At 33.6% G+C, this 23,953-nt stretch overlaps 2 protein-coding genes across 6 annotated transcripts in view; one reads left to right on the top strand and one right to left on the bottom strand.

Annotated features, from left to right (window-relative positions):
* The window catches only part of LOC111511249 (probable 3',5'-cyclic phosphodiesterase pde-5), a 70,106-nt gene that overhangs the window by 19,004 nt on the left and 27,149 nt on the right, over nucleotides 1–23,953 (top strand). For all 5 annotated transcript variants that reach the window (XM_074182638.1, XM_074182634.1, XM_074182642.1 and 2 more), the window contains exon 4: nucleotides 3,741–3,942. In XM_074182638.1, the coding sequence (XP_074038739.1) occupies nucleotides 3,741–3,942 (202 nt within the window). The remainder of the gene's footprint in view (nucleotides 1–3,740; nucleotides 3,943–23,953) is intronic.
* Nucleotides 7,427–22,786, bottom strand: LOC111511247 (targeting protein for Xklp2 homolog). Its single transcript, XM_074182660.1, has 8 exons — nucleotides 22,558–22,786; nucleotides 22,432–22,500; nucleotides 19,245–19,350; nucleotides 19,018–19,150; nucleotides 17,700–17,989; nucleotides 13,413–13,539; nucleotides 12,380–12,802; nucleotides 7,427–8,140 (listed from the first exon to the last, which is right to left on the bottom strand). Exons 1-8 carry the CDS (start codon nucleotides 22,655–22,657, stop codon nucleotides 7,733–7,735), a joined length of 1,656 nt encoding a protein of 551 aa, XP_074038761.1. The 5' UTR covers nucleotides 22,658–22,786; the 3' UTR covers nucleotides 7,427–7,732.

Genomic DNA, 23,953 nt, shown 5'->3' with positions numbered 1-23,953 from the left:
AAAAATGTAAACACTATAACTGAATCTAAAACTGCATAAGTGTACGTAACAACTGTCGCCGCTCGTAATTCTCCGCACTAAAGCACCGTAGCGCACACCGTTTTCATATCGCGTGAGCGCAATTACTCACATCACCCGCGTGAACGCCATTCCCCCACCTTCCCCTATCCCTGAAAATGACTTCTTCAAAACGATTTTTGAATTAGTAGATTTTATAATTTTGTTGGGACTAGTAACTGATGCTAACACCAAATCTGCCGTGCCCAATAGTTTAGGGGTAGAGACGATTGTGGATACTAGTCAATCCAGCAAAAATTCCGCTGGATTGAAAACAGTGCATGATTCCTTAATGTAGGTCAAGTCTCCTGTAGCTCAACAATTATTTGATGGCTTACTTCGAAGTATGTATGAATATTAAAATGAATACCTTGGAATTGATAGATTTTGTAAGTCTGGAACTCTTCTTTTGCAGTGCAGTTATTCAGCATTTCACAAACCTAAGGCGATGCCAATGACAGGTTCTGGTACAATAAAAACGCTTGCGACGTTTTCTCTTATATTCATTATCATTTTTCGGAGAGAGCAACCGGAGGCGGCGCCTACTTGGCCACACCCGTCGAGTCCCAACCACCCGGCCGTGTGTCACAGGAAATTCAGAATCCAGTGCCTGACTCAGTGTTGCGTTCGGTTTGAAAGACTAGCTCGTTGAATGTGTGTTCGAATGTTTTCTGAAAAGCGGTACCAATCTCGTCCAGAAGGCAACCTCAGGTCTCTAATGATATTGAACTACCCCTGAAGTAGTCTACCATACTGGCGTTAGCTCTGCTTCGTCTATTTCATCTGCTGCAGAGAGGGTCCTTTTCGGCTTGGATCGCCTCCATCGCTCCACCACTAAGCACTCCTGGGGCTTTAACGTCTTCGATACATCGATTCTTGGTCGTCTTCACTAGCGCTTCAATGAATATTCTTCGTGATTATGACTCCCGCAGGCCCACGCTATTGACCGGGCTCTGCTTTAGATTATTCAAAATTATAATTCTTCATAATAGTAAATGCATGGTTCTATGCATGTGGAGCTTGTTTCAAATCATACAAACTCGTCTTGGGACGAGTGTATATTTCGTCATCAAGAGTTCCATCTAGGAAAGATCTTTTGATATAGAACTGATATATTTGAAAGTCCATTAATGCAGCTATAGCAAAATTGGCTCGAACAAAATCATAACAAACTATTGGTGTGGAAGTTTCATTTCAATGAAATTTTTCCTTTTGCAACAAGTTGAACTATTTTCCAACATTCCTGCTTCCTGGTGATGCTTTCATCTTGAAAACCCAATGAAACCATCTATGGTTCCTGTTTTTTACTAAATTCTACATATTATTACTGTTCAGAGAAAAAATTCTGATAACACTGCTGACAGCATCGTTTGATCTCTTCATAGGTATCTAGTCCGCCTCAGTTGCAGAATAAACAGCATGTTTATTTTTTTGTAGGATTAATGTATGGAATTTCGGTTATAATCAAAAGTATTTTTTCCAGCCATCTATTCTAATATTGCTCCAGTCTTAAATGATGTCTGAAGACCTATTGGTTCATTATGTTCTTGATATTCATCTCTATCAGAATCCTCGAAAATTACTTCCATCACTTTTGTAGTCGACTTTGTATTTTTTATTGTATTGTCCACCATAGCTAATGATTATTTTCCCTTTGTCGGAAATGAATAAGCTATAGTTAAAAAAAAGATTAATATCCTACAATGCTTTTGCATCCCATTTCTTTCTGCCTTGATTCTACTTTGCTGAATAGATATTTTAGTGAAGGTTTGGTACTAAATAATTGTCCGTAGGGAGTTTTTCTGGTAACTTCAAATTTGGAATTCGGTTTCTAGCCAAGGCTGGTTCACTCTGTGAATACACTCTTGCTATAGCAGGGAAAAACACGAAGTCTTAAGCTTACAAACAAGAGTATGTAGGATAAGAGTTGCCTCAGAAGGTACATTTATAACCTTTCTCATAAGACGATTCCTATCTTTTAAATTTAAATAATACAAAGTGTTATTTTATGTGGAATATAACATTGTTCTAATATTCGCCACGGCTTCTCTGACTGGAGCGCATCCGAAATGTCCAATTTTCCTTGACTGGCGTATGAATCAGTATTAATTTGACTGATGACATGTGTTATGTTGGCTTTGAGGACAGTTGTGGTTTATTCACATACACTTACGACTCAAGAAAACCACACATGAAAAAGTCTGACGGGGTCAAATCTTACAATCTTACAATCATCACCTCCAAGTGAAATGGCCATGGTCCCAAATGCCTCGTGCAGATTATCCAATGTGGCATGAGCTGTGTGGCACGTAGCGCCGTCCTGTCATAACCACATGTCGTTGGTGTTCAGATCATCCAATTCAGGCCAAAAGAAGTTGGTAATCATCGACCTATAGTGTTCGCCGTTTAAAGTGATGGTCTGGCCAACGTTGTTCTCAAAGAAATATGGACGGATGTCTCCGCCAGCCCAAAATCCACAACAAGCAATGACTTTTTCGGGATGCACTGGAAGCTCTTGGATCTCATGTGGATTGATATGTCCCAAATTCGACAATTTTGTTTCTTCACGTACCCATTCATCCAGAAATGGGCATCATAGCTGAAGATGATTTTTCGATGAAAATTAGGGTCAATTGTCCCAGAGCCCATTCAGCGAAGACAAGTCATTGTCTATAGTCGTTTACCTTCAGCTCCTGGGTCAAGACGACGCAAAATTCGCCAAATTGTGGTCTGCGAAAGGCCGAGTTCTTGTCAGCGATACAAAATCTCCTGAACACTCTCACAGACAGAGGCGATGTTTTCGGCAGATCTTGCATTTCGTCGACGTACAGGTGTTGGTCGATCGTTTCCTGAACCAGTGGACTCAAGTTTATCCACCACATTCCGATTAGTCCTCTTGGTAGGACGATTATGGCGACCGTAAAACAGGCGAAGCGCGAGGTACATTGTTATTGAATGATATATAGGTCCATGGTAATTTGGCAAACCAGGCTGAATAAGTGACGACTAATTTGACAGATGTAGCTTCAGTGTAGATGCAAATATTTACAGTTGATTTCTCTGTCTTCTTCTCTTTTTTATGGTCTTTGCTTCCCTTCGGCGCAGTAGACCAGATTTACTGTTGATTTACATTTGAAATCCTTTTGTGGTGCTCAACTTCTGAAGCAACCATATATTTGTCCAGCCGAAAAGACCAATTGGAACTCTATCTAGACTTGGATGTAGCGATTGATGCAAAGATGCCCTTCACCAATAAGGAATGCTAACGATTCTCAGGGCGTATATTCAGTTGTTAGAAGATTGTTAACTCCAACTTAATGCAGTTCTCAACAATTGCACTCAATCATTGTTATGATGCCCTAAGTAGAGTCACTGCAAATTCTTCACAACGATTGGGAAAACACAGCAGGGATGTAATTATTGGGGAGCAGAATTATATCTCAGGATACTTGGCATTATGAAAAAACACAAAAAATTGTCCATCTTGTTGAAAAAAGTACTCAAAGAAATGTTATTCATTATTCAGTAGAAGAATTCCGTAATGACTATTCATTACATTATAATGTACTTACATCCCTTGTAGGTATACATATATGTTTGGATATTTTGTATATTTTAATTTTATTATTTCTATAAATGTGTGAGACGATCATTTCATTAATGTATTATTGATTCATATGCAGATTGTTCATAGTAGACAAAGGAGATCCAAACGTATTACTTCTATATCCGGGCGAGGAACATACACAGAGCAGCAGTGCACCCCATCTTCAGAGAATGAAAAAAGATATCAGCATAGCATTATATGTAGCTCGAACTCAACAACCTGTTCGTCTTTCTCGGGGTAAACCTGACTCTCGCTTCAGTAGTGAAATCATGAACGAGGTGAGAATAATGCATTCTGAACTGTAGGAACAATTTTTATTTGAAGAGCTTGATTCAGTTGTTTTTTGTTTAATTTGGAAAAGAATATGTATCTTTGCCAGAGATAGGATAGATTCAAAAGATTTCTCAAGTTCGATTGAAAATGTCTTTGGCGATTGGGGTATAACTTTGATCTGTAATTTTTGTTCATTTCTATGAATGGCTCATTTGTTTACTTTTTGAAACAAAGCTCGATCATAATGAAAAATAGTGATGGTGGTTTTATTAACAGCAGATAAAAGGCACCAATTGGCAAGAATATATGCAGTGTGAAATTCATTAATCAATTAAAATAAGTAGGTACTTCCCTTGAATAGGTTGGCAAAAACATAAAATACATTTGTTTGAAAGTGGTTGATAATGTTCTATGGTGAATTTTACTAGTTGGACTTCTGCCTATTATGATAGAAAATGTTTTGTAATCTCTGAAAAGACAAATAAAATTAAAAAATATGGTGAATAGCTGAAATTATAAATTATATTAAGCAATAAAACATGATATGAAATTACATTAAAATACAAATACGCAAAAAATTTAACATACTTGAATTTTTGAAATAATATTTGTTATGACTGAATTTAAATTCATTACGTAAGTCCAGTGGCTCCTCTTGCGACACTTGTACTCATAGATGAAGGGGCAAAGATGTAAAAAATCATAAAATCTCCTCGTCTGGTAACAGGTGAGCTACAAGTAAGTTTTTGAAAATGGATCTCCTGTATTCACCTGTATTTGTATTCACGTAGACCAGGGGTCTCCAAACTTTGAAGCCTTCGGGCCATAATGATTTTTTCAGTTTGTTCCAAGGGCCAATTTCTGCCCTTAACTATATTTCTAGACTAGGATAGTCGCAAAGTGCGTGACCTAAGCAAACTTACGCTTTTTTTGCATTTCAATTATTATTGTCTATTGTGACACTTAACGATATCTAGTGGCGAGTAGTGGTACTATGTACTAACTTTTTCAGCTACCCGCTAGGAGGCATTAGGCGTAATTAAATATTTGGAATTACCGCGTTGGTTGGAGAAAGTTCTGGTTCTAGCTAGTGTATTCCGATCACCTCGAGATGGCAGTAGTAATTGCATATTAAAAGACTAGCGGTGCAACTGCGAGTTAGTCTGCGTAGGAAAGGCGAAGGAAGCGAAACTGTCTATTGTGAAATAAAGTAACACCCGTCAATAAAAGTATTTTGATTTGACTTATTGTTTTTATGTGTGATTTGTTAGTATGGAAAAGAAGTGAAAAATCGACAGTGAATGCAGAACGTTCCAAGAGAAATGAAACTTTCAGTATTTTGTGATTGAGTCCAGTAATAAGGCGCTATGTTTAATTTGTAATGAAACCATAGCTGTTCTCAAAGACTATGACATTAAACGACACTATGAATTGAAACATCTTCAAAGTTACTCCAAGTATACAGGAAGTTTGCGAAAGGAAAAATTTGAAGCTTTGAAACGCGGACTCAAATCGCAGCAATCTTTGTTTACCAAAGCGAATACTAAACAAGAGTCTGCAACTCGCGCCAGCTTTCGTGTGGCTCTTGAAATCGGAAAACGTGGCAAACCATTCACCGATGGAGAAATGATAAAAGAATGCTTGATTGCAATAGCCGAAGAAATGCCTCGAAAAGGTAAATTTATTTAAAAGTGTCAGTTTGTCAGCAAACACCATGGCTCGGAGGGTGCAAGACATCGCAGAAAATATATCATCTCAACTGTCTGACAGAAATGGGCATCCTAAGTGGTTTTCTCTAGCATTGGATGAGTCAACGGATGTGTCAGATACTGCTCAGGTGTTGATTTTTATTTGCGGAGTAGATAAAAGCTATGAAGTGTATGAAGAACTTCTTGATATTGATAGTATTCACGGTACGACAACTGGGGCAGATATTTTTAAGGGAGTTGAAAATGCCATTAGTAAAAAGAACCTTCGATGGAGAAATTTGAAATCTATAACAACTGATGGAGGCAAAAATAAAGGAGTGGTTGCACTTGTGTCAAAGGCTGTAGAAAATGATGGTGGTTCAAAACCATTAGTCTTACATTGTATCATTCATCAACATTCCTTGTGCGGAAAATGTTTGGATATGTCTGAAGTTCTAAAACCAGTCATATAAGTTGTTAACTTCATCAGATCCACTGGGCTGAATCACCGACAATTCCGCGAGTTTATTCAACAGATTGAAGAAAATTATTTACCATATCATACTGCTGTACGCTGGCTTAGTTGTGGAAAAGTCCTTAAGCGCTTTTTTGAATTTCGAGCAGAGATCGAAATTTTTTTAAATGAGAAGCAGCGCCCTTTTGCCGATTTAGAAAATAGTGAATGGATGTGGAAGTTAGCCTTCTATGTCGATTTGACAAATCATATGAACGAACTGAATTTGAGATTGCAAGGAGAAAAACAGCTTCTCCCTGATTTATACACCAATATCAAACAAATCCTTAAGGCAGAAAATAATACTATTTCAATCGCAATTACATAAAAAATGTTTCACACATTTTGAAACATGTGAAATATTCAGCAACACTACAGAGACTGAATTTCCTGTTAATTTTGCAAGCGAAATGAGTGCTTTGAAGATAAATTTTGATGTCATTGCGAATGAAATTGAGGTTTTTCAAAATCCTTTTGATTCTGACATTGAAACCCTGGCTCCGGAAGTCCAAATGAAATTATTGATTTACGGTGCAGTGAATATGCTTAAGAACAAATATCAAAATTCATCTTTGTTGGAATTTTATAAGTGTCTTCCACTGGAACAATTTGATAATTTGCATAAGTTTGCTCGTGGGTTGTTTTCTGTTTTTGGTACTACTTACTTGTGTAAGAAAAAGTTTTCCAAGATGAAGTACACAAAGAATGTTTACAGATCTCAATTAACCGATGAGCATCTTAAATCTCTTTTGATAATTGGTACAAGTAAAATTGATCCATAACTACAAAGTATTGTCGGTGGAAAATCACAATTACATGAATCTTATCAGTGTTTTTGTTTTACTGTGATTCATTTCAATTATTTGTTAGTTATTAATATGCTTAAACTTAGATACTTAAGTTAAGTTTTCTTTGTCATCATTTCTGTCGTTAAGTTTTACCTTGCAAGTAAATAAAACCGAGTAATTATCATTCTGTGTTTTCTTCTTCAACTTATCACAGCAATAGTAACAACAATTAGGTAATCATTGGCTGTCGCGGACCAGATTGATGACAGTAAATCATTGGCTGTCGCGGGCCGGATTGATGACACTGGCGGGCCGAATTTGGCCCGCGGGCCGTAGTTTGGAGACCCCTGACGTAGACTATCGAATATGACATCATACATAAAATATTTTTCAAGGAATAATTTGAGGTGACTTTGATTGCTTGTACATTTGAATAAGTTAGGAGATATGAATGAAAAATTTCACTGATAGGAAAGGAAACAGCACTGAAAATTAACGCCTCAATAAAACAATTTATTGCTACTTATAAACGTACAGATATGATAAAATTTAAAATATACAATAGCAGACACCCAAAATAATGTCCCTGCCCAACTATCCACAATTAGATATACCTTAAAAACTGAAAAAAGGAGTGGCAGTTCATTAAACTTTTGAAATAGAAATTCATTTTATAAAGGATCTTTCGCAGATGCATTTTGAAGAAAAAACCCACAAAAAGTTTCTTCAAAACAAGTGTCCTCATTTTTAAGCTTTCGAATTTCAAAGTAAATAAACTTTTCAGAATTCTCAATCATTTTCACATTCACTGCGTGTTTTCCTTATTGTTCTCATGCTTATTCCTTATTTTATCAGTATAAAACTTGGGGGAAATAGGTGCAGTAACTTTACCCGATGGTTCAATTTTCACTTCTTTGTATTTTTTTACTGGTTGTGCTTTTGTTTCCGCCATTTTTCGCAGCCTAGCGACCTCTTCTGCTTCCTGCTGTAGTCTCATCATCTCTTCCATTTGCTTGTGTTGCTCCAGTCTTTCTTCTTTTTCACGCTTTTGTTGCTCAAAGGCTTCTCTCTCTCTTGATCTCAGGTCAGTGTTTAAAGTAAACTCACTGATTTCGACAAGAGGTTTATCAGATTTTTTGGGTACAAATGGATTTTTAGTAAGTACCGTAGCCGGTCTTGCTTTGAACTCTTTGGGGAGGTTTTCGTTGCTCTTCTGCAACGAATAATATCATTATATTAAATTTTATAAAAAAGTATTTTATTGTACAAACAGGCACTAGACCCAATTACAGGACACAGTAAACAATTTTGGGATGAAAGTGTTAAAAATAGGAAATATATACATATTGTAATAGTAATACATTCATGGAATATTTAAAAGAAATAAAAAAACAAATTTCAACAAAGTATTTGCTGCTTCTCAAACATAATGTTTTTCATCTCTTTTTTGAATATATTCAATGGTGTTGAAAAACTCTACTTTCTGACACACTTGATTCAATTTATAGCACATCGCAAAAAAGGAATTTCCCCGTGTTGATAAGTAAAAACATGTTCAGTTCTACCACTGATTCTTGGCACATGAAACTCTAGTTGAAACAGTAGTTTTGGTGAGTTGACAATATGGTTTACCAGTTTTTTTGGAACACACAAGAATAACAAGATATTCTGTCTTCAAAAGATAGAAAATGATAACGCTTCAACAATATATTATTATCTATTCCGTCTAGGATAGAAAACATATTTTATAAAACGTCGTTGGACAGATTTAAGTGATTGAATGTGTGTAGTATGTATAGGTATTGAGATAATATAGCCATATTCTAGACGGGATCTAACAAATGAGTTGAAGAGAGTAATAAAACTTTCCATGTTTTCGAAATCATTACAATTTCTAAATATGAGCCCTAACACTCTTTTCACAGCGGTTACACTCTCCTCTATGTGAAGTGCGACTGAGAGTTTGAAATACTCTTTGCAGCTGTCTGTTTTTACAAGTGAAATCATTTATCCAATAATTCTGGTCAACAGTCTGTGTATTTTACAATAGGTGGTATATTTACATATACTTAAATTGAGTGGAATATTGTTTGAAAAACACCAGAGAGCTATTTTTGGGAAAGAAAGGTTTTGGCTTTCTACTTCTCCATCTTGATACAAAAATGTAAGAATCTTCCAAACATAGGAAGGAAGCAATCAATTTAAAAAATTAGATATATATAAAGATGTGTAGATAATGCAAAGAAGTAACTTTCAGGCAAAAACTGGAAAAAAAACCCTCTCGAAACAACTATTTTCATTGAATTATATGAAAGAAATATACTTTCGTAAAAAATACTTTTATATGGATTCCTTATACAGGATTCCTACACAATATAATTAATGAAAGAAGCAAATTTCACTTACATGGAACACTGTCATCCTCAAGGTGAAACATCAAGATGTCTATCTTTATTTGTCTATCTATATTTGAAAAATGTATAGCTCTACAAATTGTACATCATTTTGAGAATTATGACATATTCACAGATTGCCAGTATGGATTCCGAAAAGGTAGAAACACTGAAATGGCGATACTAGATCTTAACAACAAAATAATAACAACTTTTGAAAAACTAGAGTATTCAGAAATAACTTTTTGTGATCTAAGCAAAGCATTTGATTGTGTATCACATGAAATTCTCTTGAATAAATTAAAATTATATAATTTTTCTGACAACACTATAAAGTTGATCAACTCATACTTAAAAAATCGATTTCAAACTGTGAAAGTGGGCAATTCTCTATCAACAAGAAAAAAAATTACAACTGGTGTTCCGCAAGGATCTATTTTGGGACCTCTACTATTTATAATTTTCATTAATGACCTACCATATTGGGAGAACCCGTTATCATATGTTTCATATGCAGACGATACTACAATCCAAACAAATGCTAAAACTCTAGATGAGGTAATTATATTATCCTCTGAAGCACAGTCACAAACTGAAAGGTGGTTCAATGCAAACGAATTATATCTGAATAAAAACAAAACCCAAAACATGGTATTCACCCTAAGAAATACGGAAAATTACTCAAATTCGCAAAGTAGTGTGAAATTTTTGGAATTCATTTTGACAGTGAGTTAAAATGGGATCATCATATAAATGAACTATCAAAAAAGCTAATGAGAAATGTATTTTTACTAAGAAACCTCTCCAGACAAGTTTCAAAAGCAACTCTTCAAACGGCATATTTTTCCTTGTATGAATCCATCATTTCTTATGGTATTGTCGCCTGGGGACATGCAACCGATTGTGATAGAATATTCCGACACCAAAGGAAAGCAATTAGAATATTAGACAATATTGGCTACAGAGATGAATGTCAAAATTCATTCATTACATTAAAAATACTAACCTTTCCTTCTCTCTCTCTCTCTCTCTCTTTAATAAAAAACGCCTTCTTCAGCACCGAAGAATTCCTGCACTGTGATATAAGTTCCTTAACCATATAGGCATTTGTCATTGTTTGAAAATACCCAATTTTAAATTTTACTGCTTTGTTTTTTAAATGTGCTCGTCGTCATAACTCAGATGTACTTATAAGATATAAATATTTTTTATAAAAAAAGAAAAAAACTTGTTCTATGAATTGTAAGCATCTATTGTTTATGTAAATATTAATAGATGCCTGACATATACTAATTTTAATAATATGTACATATTATTATTATTATTATTATTTTTTTTTCACCGTAGTGTGCGCTGGTCAGGCCCTATCCCCCGAAGCCTCGATACATTCGGGAGGGCACGCCAGCATAATCAACCAATGACCACTCCTCACACCGTGGGGTAAGTGATCATTGGGTCCGAGAAGCATGTGCCCTGAGCAAACGCAGTGAGCCAAGAATGACAGCCTTCTGCATCTGTGCGGCTAAGATTTCTGCCTTAGTGCGGCAAGCCGGTATGATTTTGAGATTCGAGAGTAGAGAAGACATCATTCCACCAAGGACTCCAATAATCAGAACGACCATCTTGACAGAGTGATCTGGATAGAGTCTGCGGAGTTCGAAGAGAAAATCTCGATATTTTATCCGTTTTTCCTCCTCTTTTCTGACGATATTCGTCTCGCCAGGAGCTGAAAACTCCACGACAAATATCGTTTTGGTCTGGTGGTCGAGAAGGACTACATCAGGCTTATTAGCTTGTATGAGCCTGAGGGTGGGGAACGAATAGTTCCAATAAATTCGGCACTTCTCGTTCCCCACAACGGATTCAATATCCCCCGGAGCGTAGGGCAACACCGGTGTCTCGTCAATACCGTAAGAGTGCCGTAAATGGTAATAAAGCACTTTTAGGGCCGCGTTATGTCGATGGATATAGGCCGAGACCGCATATGCTTTATTATTATTATTATTATTATTGACTTGTGTAAATACTGATGAATGTATGAAACACCAATAAATTATCTATCTATCTATCTATCAGTGAGAATGACAGTGTTCCATGTAAGTGAAATTCACTTCTTTCATCAATTATATTGAGTAGGAATCCTGTGAATTATATCTGATTGAATTCCATTAGAAATGTTTGGAATACAAACGGAATAGAAAAATTGTTTTTCCTATAATTGGGCGTTCATATAAAAGTATTTGTTTGGAAAGTATTTTTCCTTCGTGTAATTCAATGTTTATATGAAACTAGCTATTTGGAGAGGGTTTTTTCTTCCAGTTTGTGCCTGAAAGTCACTTTACACGATCTACACATCTTTATACAGAGTTAATATCTGAATTTTATTGCTTCCTTCCTTCCTTCGGAAAATTTCCACATTTTTTGTATCAAGATGGAGGAGAAGTAGAAAATCAAAACCTCTTTTCCAAAAATTAATCTCTCCTAAAAATATACCCTTTCAATTTAAACCAGAGAGCTAATTTATTCAAATCATTTTGTAGTATTTGAATCTATTGATGTTGAAAGGAGTATTTAATTTCAAGAGAATCAAAATAATAAATCTACTTTTCATGCTTGGTGGTTTCTATGAACTACTCTTTAGCCAATCACAAGCTGCCTCTTGGTGTTACTACCGCAGGACATTCTCTACACAAATAAAATTTGTGTAACATAATTAGTCAGTCTAGTACCAACTCCATATATACTAACGACAATACTTATCAATGGTGTACTCAATGAGCATCAATACTAGAGTTCCAAGTATTTTTCCACCAACCAGCAACTTGAAAAACTCAAGCTCCCGCTCAACCAAAAACAACACCACATTAATACAACTGCATTATTAAACATGATTCTTAACTTTGACCAATTTTTTTAAATGACAATTTTTGATATTGTTTCAACTCACTGAGATATACTGTATATATTGTACTTTGTACCAAATATTGAATTGAAAATCAGACACAAACCAGATCGAAAACACCTTGTCCAAATTATAATTTAGTTTTAATAATACTTACATTTATACTATTTGAATTGAGATTCGGGTGAGACCCATGTCTGATCAAACTTCTATTCTTCAGAGGCTGTGTAACTGATTTTGGTATAGGTCGGGCATGGAACTCTCTAGCTTTCTTCTCTTCTTCCAGTACTTTCTGAATCAACTCCTGGCGTTTCGACTTCGCATACAAATCTCTCATTTCGAAACTGAAAGGTAATGGTTTTGTATTCCTCGGTTTTGCCTGCTGCTGCTTAGGTTCGACTTCGGGTTGAACAGGTTTGGCAGTTTCATTAAATTTTGAGTATCTTTTCATGAAAGTGGGCGTTTGGGGATTCGTAAAGTTGGTGCGGAGATTAGCTTTGATTTTGGGTGGTTCGTGGACCGCTTTCGGCACTGGATTGGCATGGAATTCAAAAGAGTTACGTTTCGGAGGTTCTGGGACCTGAAACAATTAATAGACGGCATGAAGAAAAATCGATGGGAATCATCTATTCTTTTGGTGAAAACAGGAGATTTTTGTTGAAAATTCAACATGAGGTTTGACTACTTTTAAACCCATCTATATTAGATCAGAATTGCCCTATTATAGTGATCAAATTTGCGCTAATTGGGCTTGATTCAAGACTTACTAATTTTTTATATGTATATTTCTCAGTGAAAATGTTTACTTTTTATTTAAAAAAAAATACAACTGTCAAAGAATTTTCAAAGTAATTCAATAAACTGAGAAAGTAAAAACAAAGTTTATTACCCCTTTTATGGGTTCATAGGATTCTGAAGTAAATTCCTATTTCCTACTTTCAGCAAAAGTCAATATAATATAACCAAATTTAATATTATTAATATCATGAAAAATGAGAAATGAAACCTCCTTATGTTTTGTTGCTACAAGTGGTAAAAAAAAACATTGAGTTTTATCTATCATTTTTCATGATGATCTATCATGTAGTAACAGCTACATTCATCAATTTAATATTATTGATATTTATGAAAAAATTCTCATGCAACTTAAAATTGGAAGAGGAACATAAAATATTGCAATTTTATCTTACCTTCTTTGGTGGAGCTGTCAGTTTAAATGGTTCTGGAATAGTTGATGGTTTCTTCTGAACAGGAACTGTTGGTTTCATGGGTCCTTGCAAAATTTTCTTATTTACAGGATTTGCTTTGATTTTGAATCTGGATAAAAAATGAATGATTCACAAAAGAGTTCAGTATACTAATAGGTACACTAATATTCAATGACTCATTTGAGTAGCAGTGAAAAAGAAACCATATAATTAAAGTACAAATATTTTATATTGATCCTCAAGTTACTTTTTCTGTTGTACAATGCTCTAGTAGGTTCAACAAGGAAGTCAAAGTTGAATTTCCATTTTTATTTCTCAAAGAATAGTTCTCAAAATATGGCAGCTTTTATGGAGATTTCCAGAAATGTAAACGCACTAATCCTATTTGAATGATCGAAATGAATATAAACTGGTGTTCATTGTTAAGCTTTTTAATGAGCATAATTTTTGTTTGTCGAGATATTACACAAAAATATTAGAATTTGGTGTGAAACAAATTCATCAAGTCTACATTATCGTTTTGTTATTCTGGAGATAGTCTGAAAATAAATTCCTTGCACACCAAGCTCAATAGATCGAAATACATGCAATCTCATAATTTCAAAAATTTTATATTTAGGTAATTGCTTTTTTATGAATAATTTAGGATAAAATCCGGCGAAGCATTATTATATCAAATTATCATACTCAAAGTCATTTGCTCAACAAAGATTAAGAAATTATGGAATATCATGCAGTCTAACCAATTAAATATGGTGCACTCAGGATGTAACCCTTATATAACATATTTCTTTTGATTTTTGACACAAACGCTCAAGAATTCAAGCAAGCATTATTCAAGAACCACTTTATTGTGACATTTTGACCGAACAGTTTCACAAAAAGCGTGGCATGGCGTGAATATACAATGGCTTCTTCAAGCGTATCTATACACGCTGAATACATATCCGAAGAAGCTATTATATAACGATGATAGTATAATTCTTGTATGCAGAGAATAGTATAATTCCATTTATGAAGAGTTCCTTTCCAGATCTGATGAATCTCTCAAATGATGTAAGGAACTGCTTTACAAAATCTAGTCTAGTTCTTGACCCTGACAAATTCAATGCAGTTTTCTTTAAAGTAAATCTAACACTTGAAGTTCCTATTTACATTGAGTTATACCGGAGAATACAAAGTCCATAAAAGCTCGAAAGTGGCATTTTTGTGTCACGTAAAATGTTTAGTACTTACCCTGACCACCAGAGGGTGATGGCAATAAGATGTCAGTATTTAATATATCAACAGAATTGGGTGGCTAGCAGTCGTTGACAACCAGTCGGCCGGATCATATTAAAGTCGGGATGTACACCAAAATTAAATTAAATTAAAAAGCCGATCGGTTTGTCAGAGACTGCTACCCAGTTCTGTTGGTAATCACATTAAATACTGACATTGTACTGTCATCGCTCTCTGGTGGTCAGGGTAAGAACTAAAAATTTTACGTGACACAAAATTGCTACTTCTGAGCTTCTATGGGCTTTGTATTCTTTGGTTATGCCAAAGATAACTATTTGTTTCATCCCCCGAATCTCGCGGAATTTTCATTGATGAGACACTGAATTTCGAAAACCGCATTGATTTCATCTTCAAGAAGCTGAGTCAGGCCTGTTATGGTTTGACGATATTGATAAAGAATTCTAACTACAATATAGCCAGAACCTTTAATTTTTTAAATTTTCAAGTTCGGGCATGCTAAGGAATTATTCTTTCATCAATGCGATTAAATTTTGATGATTTGTTCAAAGGATTAAAAAAAATGGAACTCTTGACAGTACCAGCACTGTTTATTTATGAATGTACTTCACTCCACTTTATATTCAACAGAAAAAAATCCACACCAGTTTAGTGAAATCCACCAATAAAAAAAAAGTATTTCCAAGGTAAAATCACCAACTCAGATAACCCCACAAAATCAGCATGGCAGGTTATATCGGAACTCTCAAACAAAGTAAAGGTTCACAATAACATATCAATAAGGAATGAAAACGCCGAATGGATTGAAGATCCAACTTTAGTTGTGAATAGCTTCAATAATTTTTTCAGAAATGCCCCATTAAATATTATTAAAAAAACGCAGAATTCCACAAACTTGTTCAATCCACTAGAAAAATATACTCATTCAAATAAGTTCTCACTGCTACCTTATAATCAAGATGAATTATACAAGCTATTATGGTCAAAATTAAAAAACACCTACTCATCTGGATTTGATGAAGTTCCAGGGTTTCTATTAAGAAAAATTTTAGCCTCTATTATCTCACCTATAACATATCTGATAAATATTTTATACTGTACAGGAATTTTTCCGAATCTTCTTAAAACGGGAAAAGTCATTCCCATATATAAAAAAGGCGATCCAAATAACATGACAAATTTTCGACCAATCACAGTGCCATCTGTTTTCTCTAAGATCTTTGAATATGCATATTTGAATAGACTGAACGTTTATTTCAATGAGAACAATATTATATCCAAAAACCAATATGGTTTTCAGAATTCAAAGTCATCAACCGATGCGATTCATTCTTTATATTCTAACGTCTTGAATTGCTAATTGAGCAGGGGCGAGTGCCCTATCGGGGTCTTCTGTGACCTCAGTAAGGCATTCGACTGTGGTGATCACGAAAATCTTTATATAAAACTCCATAATATTGGCATACAAGGAAATGCACTACACTGGCTGAAAACGTTTGTCTCAACACGGAAGCAATATGTCAGTATCATCAATGATAATAATAATGTGAGAAAGTTATGTACATCCAATTATGTGGATATTAACGTAGGTGTCCCACAGGGATCAGTGTTGGGCCCTATACTTTTTTTATTATATGTAAATAATATGGAATCCATCTCCACATATGCTCATTTTACACTATATGCAGATGACACATCACTGGTTATATCAGATAAAATAGATCAAAATCTACAAACCAAAGGTAACTTAATCCTGCAAAAATCAAACACCTGGTTCAAGGAAAATGCCTTACATTTGAATAATCAAAAAACACGTTTGATAAGATTTCATGCTAGACAAAATGAAATAGCCAGATTCAACTTGAAAATTGAAGATGATGAAATTTCTCCGTGCTCTACGGTGAAATTTTTAGGTGTACACTTGGATGAATTTCTCAGCTGGAAAACTAATTGTGGAACAGTTATATCAAAATTGAACTCCATGAATTATCTTCTAAGAAACCTTCCTAATATTTTAGACCAGAAACAGTTGATTATGCTGTATCATGCTCAAGTTGAATCGCGTCTTCGGTATGGTATTACTTTCTGGGGAGCTTCCTCTTCATGCAAAGATGTTTTTGTCGCCCAGAAAAAGATTATAAGATGTATAGCAGGAGTCTCAAGAAATACAAGCTGTAAAAGCATTTTTAAACATTTTGAAATACTAACATTGCCATGCCTGTATATATTCGAATTATGTGTTTTTATATATGATAACCGTAACTGTTTCATAAGAAATGAAAATGTGTATTCTATTGATACCAGGTACAAGACAGACTTTCATATGCCATATTGTAAAAATGCACTGACTTACAATTCCCCCAATGTAATAGGGCTCAGATTATTTAATCTGTTACCACTTGAACTGAAAAAAAGCTTCAGCTTCAAAATTACACTTAAGTCTTTTCTACTAGAGAAAACCTATTACTCCCTTCAGGAAATGATTGAACAATAAAATGAAAATTTCAATGAATGCATTACTCTTAGTAAATTGTCTTATTTTTAGTTATACTTTTAAGCTCTTTTCTGACTAATCCTACACAATGTATCTTTTTGATTGTCTTACAGGATAATAAAAATTATTATTATTATTATATGGTGCCAGACATGTATTTTAAACTGAACATTCCATATCACCATCTGTCCTACACAGAAAGAGGTGCTCTCTAGTTCTGTGTCAAATTTTATAATCATGCACCTATCACTATAAAAAGTAATAGAAATTTTAATAAAATACAAAACTACTGATCAAGATTCCCCTGGATTTGGAACCTTAACAGGTGATTATCTTGATTTTATTTTCTGTAACTAATGTTATAGCATGGATTAATTTTGAAATCTTGATATTTGTTTTGAATTGTACATTTTCCTATGTATTTTAGTACATTAAATTATTATTATCCATGACAGTAACAAAAAATTAAAAATTTCATAATTGAACAACAGTTATCCCTACGGTTTTAAAATAGTAAAAACAATATTGAAACTTACTTTTGGGCTTCTTCGAACTCTATTTTCTCTTGCTCCTCACGAGACAATGCTTCAACAGGACGAGCCCTTGTTGTAGTCTTCAGGTTCGGTGTGTGAGGAATGGTTGTTGTTAACTTGCAAGAAACATTTCCTCTCACGAAACTGTTTTGCTTGGGTTTCGTTCTGAAACGTTCCGGTGTTGTGTTTTGGAATTTCTTCAAGGCTTCAGCCATGGGCAGATATGAATTTTTATTTAAATTCTGATCTGATGAAAAATGTTGTTTCGGTTGAGCTAGTCTGTTGACGCTTTCCTGGGACATAAGAACAAAAATTATTTGGTTGAAATTATTGAAGTTCAAAAGCTAAAGTACTCAACATCAACCATCTGCCCCCTCAGAGGGCTCTGTTAGCTAAAGAAAGGATTAATGTTTAAATTGAGTTTCATCGATGACATGAGTAGATTAAACGATTTGTTGAGACATAATGTCATAATTTTATGAATGAATTGAGTGCCTAATCATGTAATCTTATTCAGATTGGTACTAAAGAGACAATAAGGCAAGTGTTTTATTCCAAAACATCTGATGTCATTAATGATGACAGTGGTCCGAGTGAGTGAAATTTTACCTCTTTCATATACTATATTGTGTAGCAATCCTATGAATGATATCTGATTGAATTCCATACCGAATGTTTCGAGTACAAACTGTATAGGAAAACGTTATATTCATATAATTCAATGTTCATATTGAAGTAGTTGTTTTGAAAGAACTTTTTTACATGTAATTCAATGTTTATATGGAAGTAGTTGTTTCGAGAGGTTGTTGTTGTTTTTCCCAGTTTGTGTTTCAAAGTTACTTCTTTACATAATTTACAAATCTTTGTAAACAGTTTATTTTTTGAAATTCATTGCTTTCTTCCTTTCTTTTTTGTGTAACGATGAAGAAGTAGAAAGTCAAAATCTTTCTTTCCCAAAAAGTTAGTCTCTCTGAAAATAAACCCCGTTCAATTTATCTTTTTTATTGGCACAAAAAGGTGGATGTAATCATAAATTATGGTCTTAGAAAATATTAAGCATATCTTGGGAAAAATTGTCTAGTAATAATTGATTTCAATTGAGAAAACCTAATTAATAAAGGCAAATGATTTTTATCGGATGTTATCAAAAATGTTGGAATTGAAAAGAATATCATAAGTAATAATGAGTAATATCTGATATATAACAGTTTGTACCTTTTCACTGAGAGCATTGAAAAACATATTATTTACTTATCATTTTTTGAAAATATGATAAAAGTTCAGATTATTCAATAAAGAGGTACAAATAGAAGAAACTCACCCTAGATATAGATCTTGTAGAATGATTTTTTATTTCGGAAGAACGCTGATCTTGTTCATTTAGAGACGAAAATGACCCAAATTTTTTCATATTGGTTTTCGAAACATTTTCGTTAGTCTGTACAAATTGCTTTCTGAAAAGTACATTGATGTGGAAATGAAAATATATGTGATGTTTCTTAAATAATGACTTATATAGGTAGTTATTTTTGAAGATCTTGAACCAACCTTAAATTTTTTTCAGTTTCCACGTTTTCCAATGCATCCTTCAAACAATTCAAATCATTCACACTCATTGATCTTCTGAAATACTTGTTATTTTCAACATCGTCATCTGAAAAATCAAATATCATGAAGGTTCTTTTGAAGACTTCCATTATTCTTCACTCAACATAAATGATTATTTTGGGTTGAACATACAATACTAATAACTGAAAATGAAATATTCAAGGATAACTTTTAAAGTGTGGAGAATAAATGTGGCATTATCAACAAAGTTAGTACTGTTGTGGCAACTTCAGATAAAAGTTTGCAAACGGGAAAGTTTTTGCAGAAATTATTATAAATATGTAAAAGTTAACCAAACTTGAATGAAACTTTAGAGACAAAAATAAAAAACAATATTGAATGCCACCATTTGAAATAAATGTAACTGTTTATAAAAATGAAATAAACTATTCACTTACTATTTTATAAATTACATATATTAAATATTGAATGAAACAAGGCAAAATGTACAATTGCCGAAGATACACTTTCAACTTATAAAACTAAGGTCAATCTATAACACAAACTCAAAATTCCCAATACAACACGACAACATCCTTCTTGAAGTGAAATTCGAAAAAATAGTACATTGGTACACTTCTATACAAAATAATGAGAAACATATTATTTCAGTTCAAGAAGGAAGATAACAGAAAGGTTTTGGGTCAGAAAATGCCTGGTAACAAATCAAAATCAGTTTGAAGACTGTATCGAGAAGAGATACATATACCTACATATAAAAAAATAAACATTTCAAAATAAAATCTAGAAACATACATCTCTCCTAACGTACCTACGCAGAAGTTTCTGGTAAATGCTTGTCGAAAAACAACTACTTCTTTGGTTAATACCACAATTGACACTGAATTATGTACAACAGATATTTATACTGAATAACTCACAGATGTTAGTTTTGCATATGTTTCTTGTTCATCCAGTAACAGGACCATGTTGAGATCAGTCAAGTAGATCACCTACTCTTTCCGTCTGTCAGATATAATTCATTGTCCAGCGTGGTATTAGCCGGGAAAGTAGTTGTTTTCTGGCAGGCATTTACCAGAACCTACTGTGTAGGTACGGGAGAGATGAATGGTTCAAAATTTCATTTTGAAATATTCATTTTCTAACAATATTATTTAAAAAAATAAAATAGGTTTATTGTCTAACAGGAGTAATCCCAATTACAAGACAAATAAAATTAAGTTCACAACTATGACTAAGTATGAGTACAATAGAATATAACGAATAGCATATAAAATCAGCAGAGTAATAGTATATTATACAAACAGTGATACGTTCATATAATAATAAAAAAAAAAGCATATACTGTAGAATTCTGATAGAATTGGCAGTGTGCAGAGAGTTGAATCACAGTATATTACTTATGGGTTGTAATTATATTGTAGTTCGACTTGCATAAAAAATAGTTTGTTACAAATTATATACTTGAAGCGTCCAAATGTGATAAAAATATCACATTCTGAATAGAAACTATTATGAATTTTACAGGCAAACAGAAAAATATTTCATTTCTACTACTTCGTCTCGGTATGTGAAAACCTAGTTGAGATAACGATTTTGGGCAGTCAACCAGATTATTAATTAATTTATATATGAAGATACAGGCATAATATGTTCTTCTGTTTTCTAAGGATAAGAGGCCAAATCTATTTAGCAACACACAACACTCTGCACCTTTGTGCAGAGGTATTTTCTTCAAGTGAGTCCAAATTTGCAGATTACCAACTTACATGAACACAAAAAGAGATTAGAGGAAAAATATCTGAGTCTTACTTGGTGATTATCCTAGATAATGCACCCTATCATTTGAAAATCATAAATAAATCATCTAGAACTAAATGGAAAAAAGATTAGAAGATCGATTGTCTGAAAAAAAATTGACTTCCCAAATGATGCTCACATATCGAGAATATCATCTACGTTAACGATATGATAAAAATAAAGCGTACATAATCAGTCACATTATTCATGAATATGGACGTCTGGCATTACGATTACCACCATATTATAACTAATACAACTTAACAAAAGTCGTTTGAGGTTTCATAAGTAGGTAATATTATTGCCGCATTTAGCAAAATCATGCTGTAAGAGAGATGTGGAACAAACTGTTAGTGATAATAGTGCATGAGATATGGTGATGAATATAAAGAAAACTGTGTAGTTAATCTCACAATGCTGGGAAAAAATATATCTGAAATATATATTATGATTTATCTTGAAGATTTTAATATGTAGAATTTACATATCTGACAGTTGCCTACGACTACTTTGTTTGTCCTGTTATCAATGTGGAATTTTGATGGTTCGAAGTTTATCACAAGAAAGCAAATCACAAATTTTTCAATGATCATACTTAGTTGCCTTAACAATTTCAAGTACTTCACAGTATTTTCCCAGCAAAACATGATATTTGTGTGTAAAATGAACTACTGAATCCAAACATGTATGAATACATAGTGTTCCATTTGAAATTCCAAAACTGAGATTATTTTTTTGTAAAAAAGGAAGTACTACAAAAACTATTTTGATATCACTTGAACCACTGAAGATCTACATTTTGTAAATAAGAGAGACAAAAAAATTATGAAAATGAAACCATCACTGAATATGACTCATTCTTTCTTTTTTATTGGGGTAAATATAGCAATTAGGTTGCATGCAACCAACTTATCTATATTTTGCATTGTACCTTGTTCATTTTCATTACATATTTACCTTTCCCACTGAAATGAACATTAGATAACAGTTTGCATACTAGAATAGCTCCAAAATATTCAGATATAAGACAAATTTGTACCTGTCAATTGATAACCGCTAAGTAACTGTGATCAATTGTATTGAAACACACTGTTCTAAACAGAGAATGATCTTACAAGAGAATATGATTCACCTTTTGCCATGAATTGGACAAATAAAATTATGTATTGGGCGAATCATTACTATGATGTTTCATAGTTTATAGACATATCAACAAATATACGGCATATGGTCATCTTTTGGAAGAATTGCATGTTTTGGAGTGAAGAATAGAAATCTATATTTTGCAACATTTGCTGTTGAAAAAACTGGACTCAAATCCATAAGTTATGAAAACAACAAAATAAATTATTCAACAATATCTCACTTGTTACTGATGTATCCTTCAAGTGGTTTCCATCTCCTAGAGGGTCTACTGAATTCTCATGATCCAAATCTACAAAACCAGTTACATATGGAAAACAATAATATAACTGATTCAGTTACTTCTTACCAAAATAGTCATCACCATGCTCATTTTCTTGATCCATTGCTGTTTTAGTGAAATCAAAAAACTGAGGTGCATTGAAGTAGTCAAAGCTTTCTGACATCATCAATTTTTGATCTTGAAATCCCAACTTATAAGTCGAAACAACAGTATATAATTCTTATTTTTAAGTATGCAAACAATGTTAATTACATCAAGAAACTTTTTAACTGACGGTTATTTCAAATTTAAAATTGACATCTCTACTTCTTCTTTTTTTGCCGGTGATGTGGACTCTCAGTAACGTATATTGGCCAATGACAAATGCAACAAATATAAATATTCGATGTGACACTATTTGTTCAAGGAGACGCTCCAAAACTCGAGGAAAACATAAATTGGGATGTTCCCAAACGTCACGTTGTAAATGCAATCAATTTTCCATAAAGTTCGAGTAAGTGATTATTGACATACGTTATCGACAACAAAATTCAGGAATGATACAATATGTGAGGCACTGTTTGGAACCTTTTGTGTAGTAATGAATATTACTGGAGTTTTTTCCCAACACCAAATCGTTAGTTCAACACCTCGACACGTTTTGATCAACAAGTGATCATCTTCAAAACGAGGATCAAACTTTCTTTCTCTTTCTGTTGAAGATGATCATTTGGTGATCGAACACGTGTTAAAATAACGATTTGGTGTTGGGGAAAAAACTCCAGTAATGTGATACAATATGACAAAATAGTTGAGGCTTTCGCCACCGAGGTTTTCAGTGTCTCTTTTTTCCAGGTTGAAAGGCTGTGGCTTTTGTAATTTTGAAAGGTATTCCGTGGATTTTTGGAATTCCTTCCAAAATTCGAAATATTCAGCTATTCTATTTCATTTTGGATCTACAATAAAATCGCATCTCGAATCAAAGTCTCTAGATTGAAATACAAAAACGAATTTTGACTTTTATGCGAGTTACTTATTTTTCTCAGCTTCATAGAAGTTTTTATTCATAAAATGATGTTGTGATCTGATATGCTTGAAATGTTTGAAATAATACTGACCGCTAACAAGTGAATTTGTTTTTCTGGATGTCATTCGTGAAAAACGTTAGCAGTTTGATGCATTAATGTATTCAAAAATACTTTATTGTGAGACACGCCCGAAGAAGCCATTGTATGACGAAACACATGTTGCGTTTTTGTAAAACTGTTCGGTGACAATTTCACACTGAAGTGTTTTTCGAATACGTTAGTAATAGATTTTCATCAAGTATCGGTCAATTCCATCATATAGCATGATGCATTGTTTTATACCCATCTTTAGGTATTGTATATGCCTTCGTAAAACCATATTTGCGAAATTTTTGGATATTCTAAAATATTATGATAGCAAATATGAAGCTGATGGTCCATTTGAAACAAATTTT

Source organism: Leptinotarsa decemlineata, unplaced genomic scaffold (genome assembly GCF_025532065.1).
Source record: "Leptinotarsa decemlineata unplaced genomic scaffold, Ldec_3_MD MMD2_P_RNA_scaffold_2, whole genome shotgun sequence".
Classification (NCBI taxonomy): domain Eukaryota; kingdom Metazoa; phylum Arthropoda; class Insecta; order Coleoptera; family Chrysomelidae; genus Leptinotarsa; species Leptinotarsa decemlineata.
Note: the sequence above shows the minus strand (reverse complement) of the source record. Positions and strands in the feature narration are given on the sequence as shown.

Excerpts from the sequence above, each read along its gene's own strand:
- LOC111511247 (XM_074182660.1), bottom strand. The coding sequence starts at position 22,657 with ATGATGTCAGAAAGCTTTGACTACTTCAATGCACCTCAGTTTTTTGAT. Across the intron at positions 17,990-19,017 it reads CTACAAGATCTATATCTAGG|GAAAGCGTCAACAGACTAGC; the intron begins GTGAGTTTCTTC and ends CTTATGTCCCAG. Across the intron at positions 8,141-12,379 it reads TCAATTCAAATAGTATAAAT|AAGAGCAACGAAAACCTCCC; the intron begins GTAAGTATTATT and ends TATTCGTTGCAG.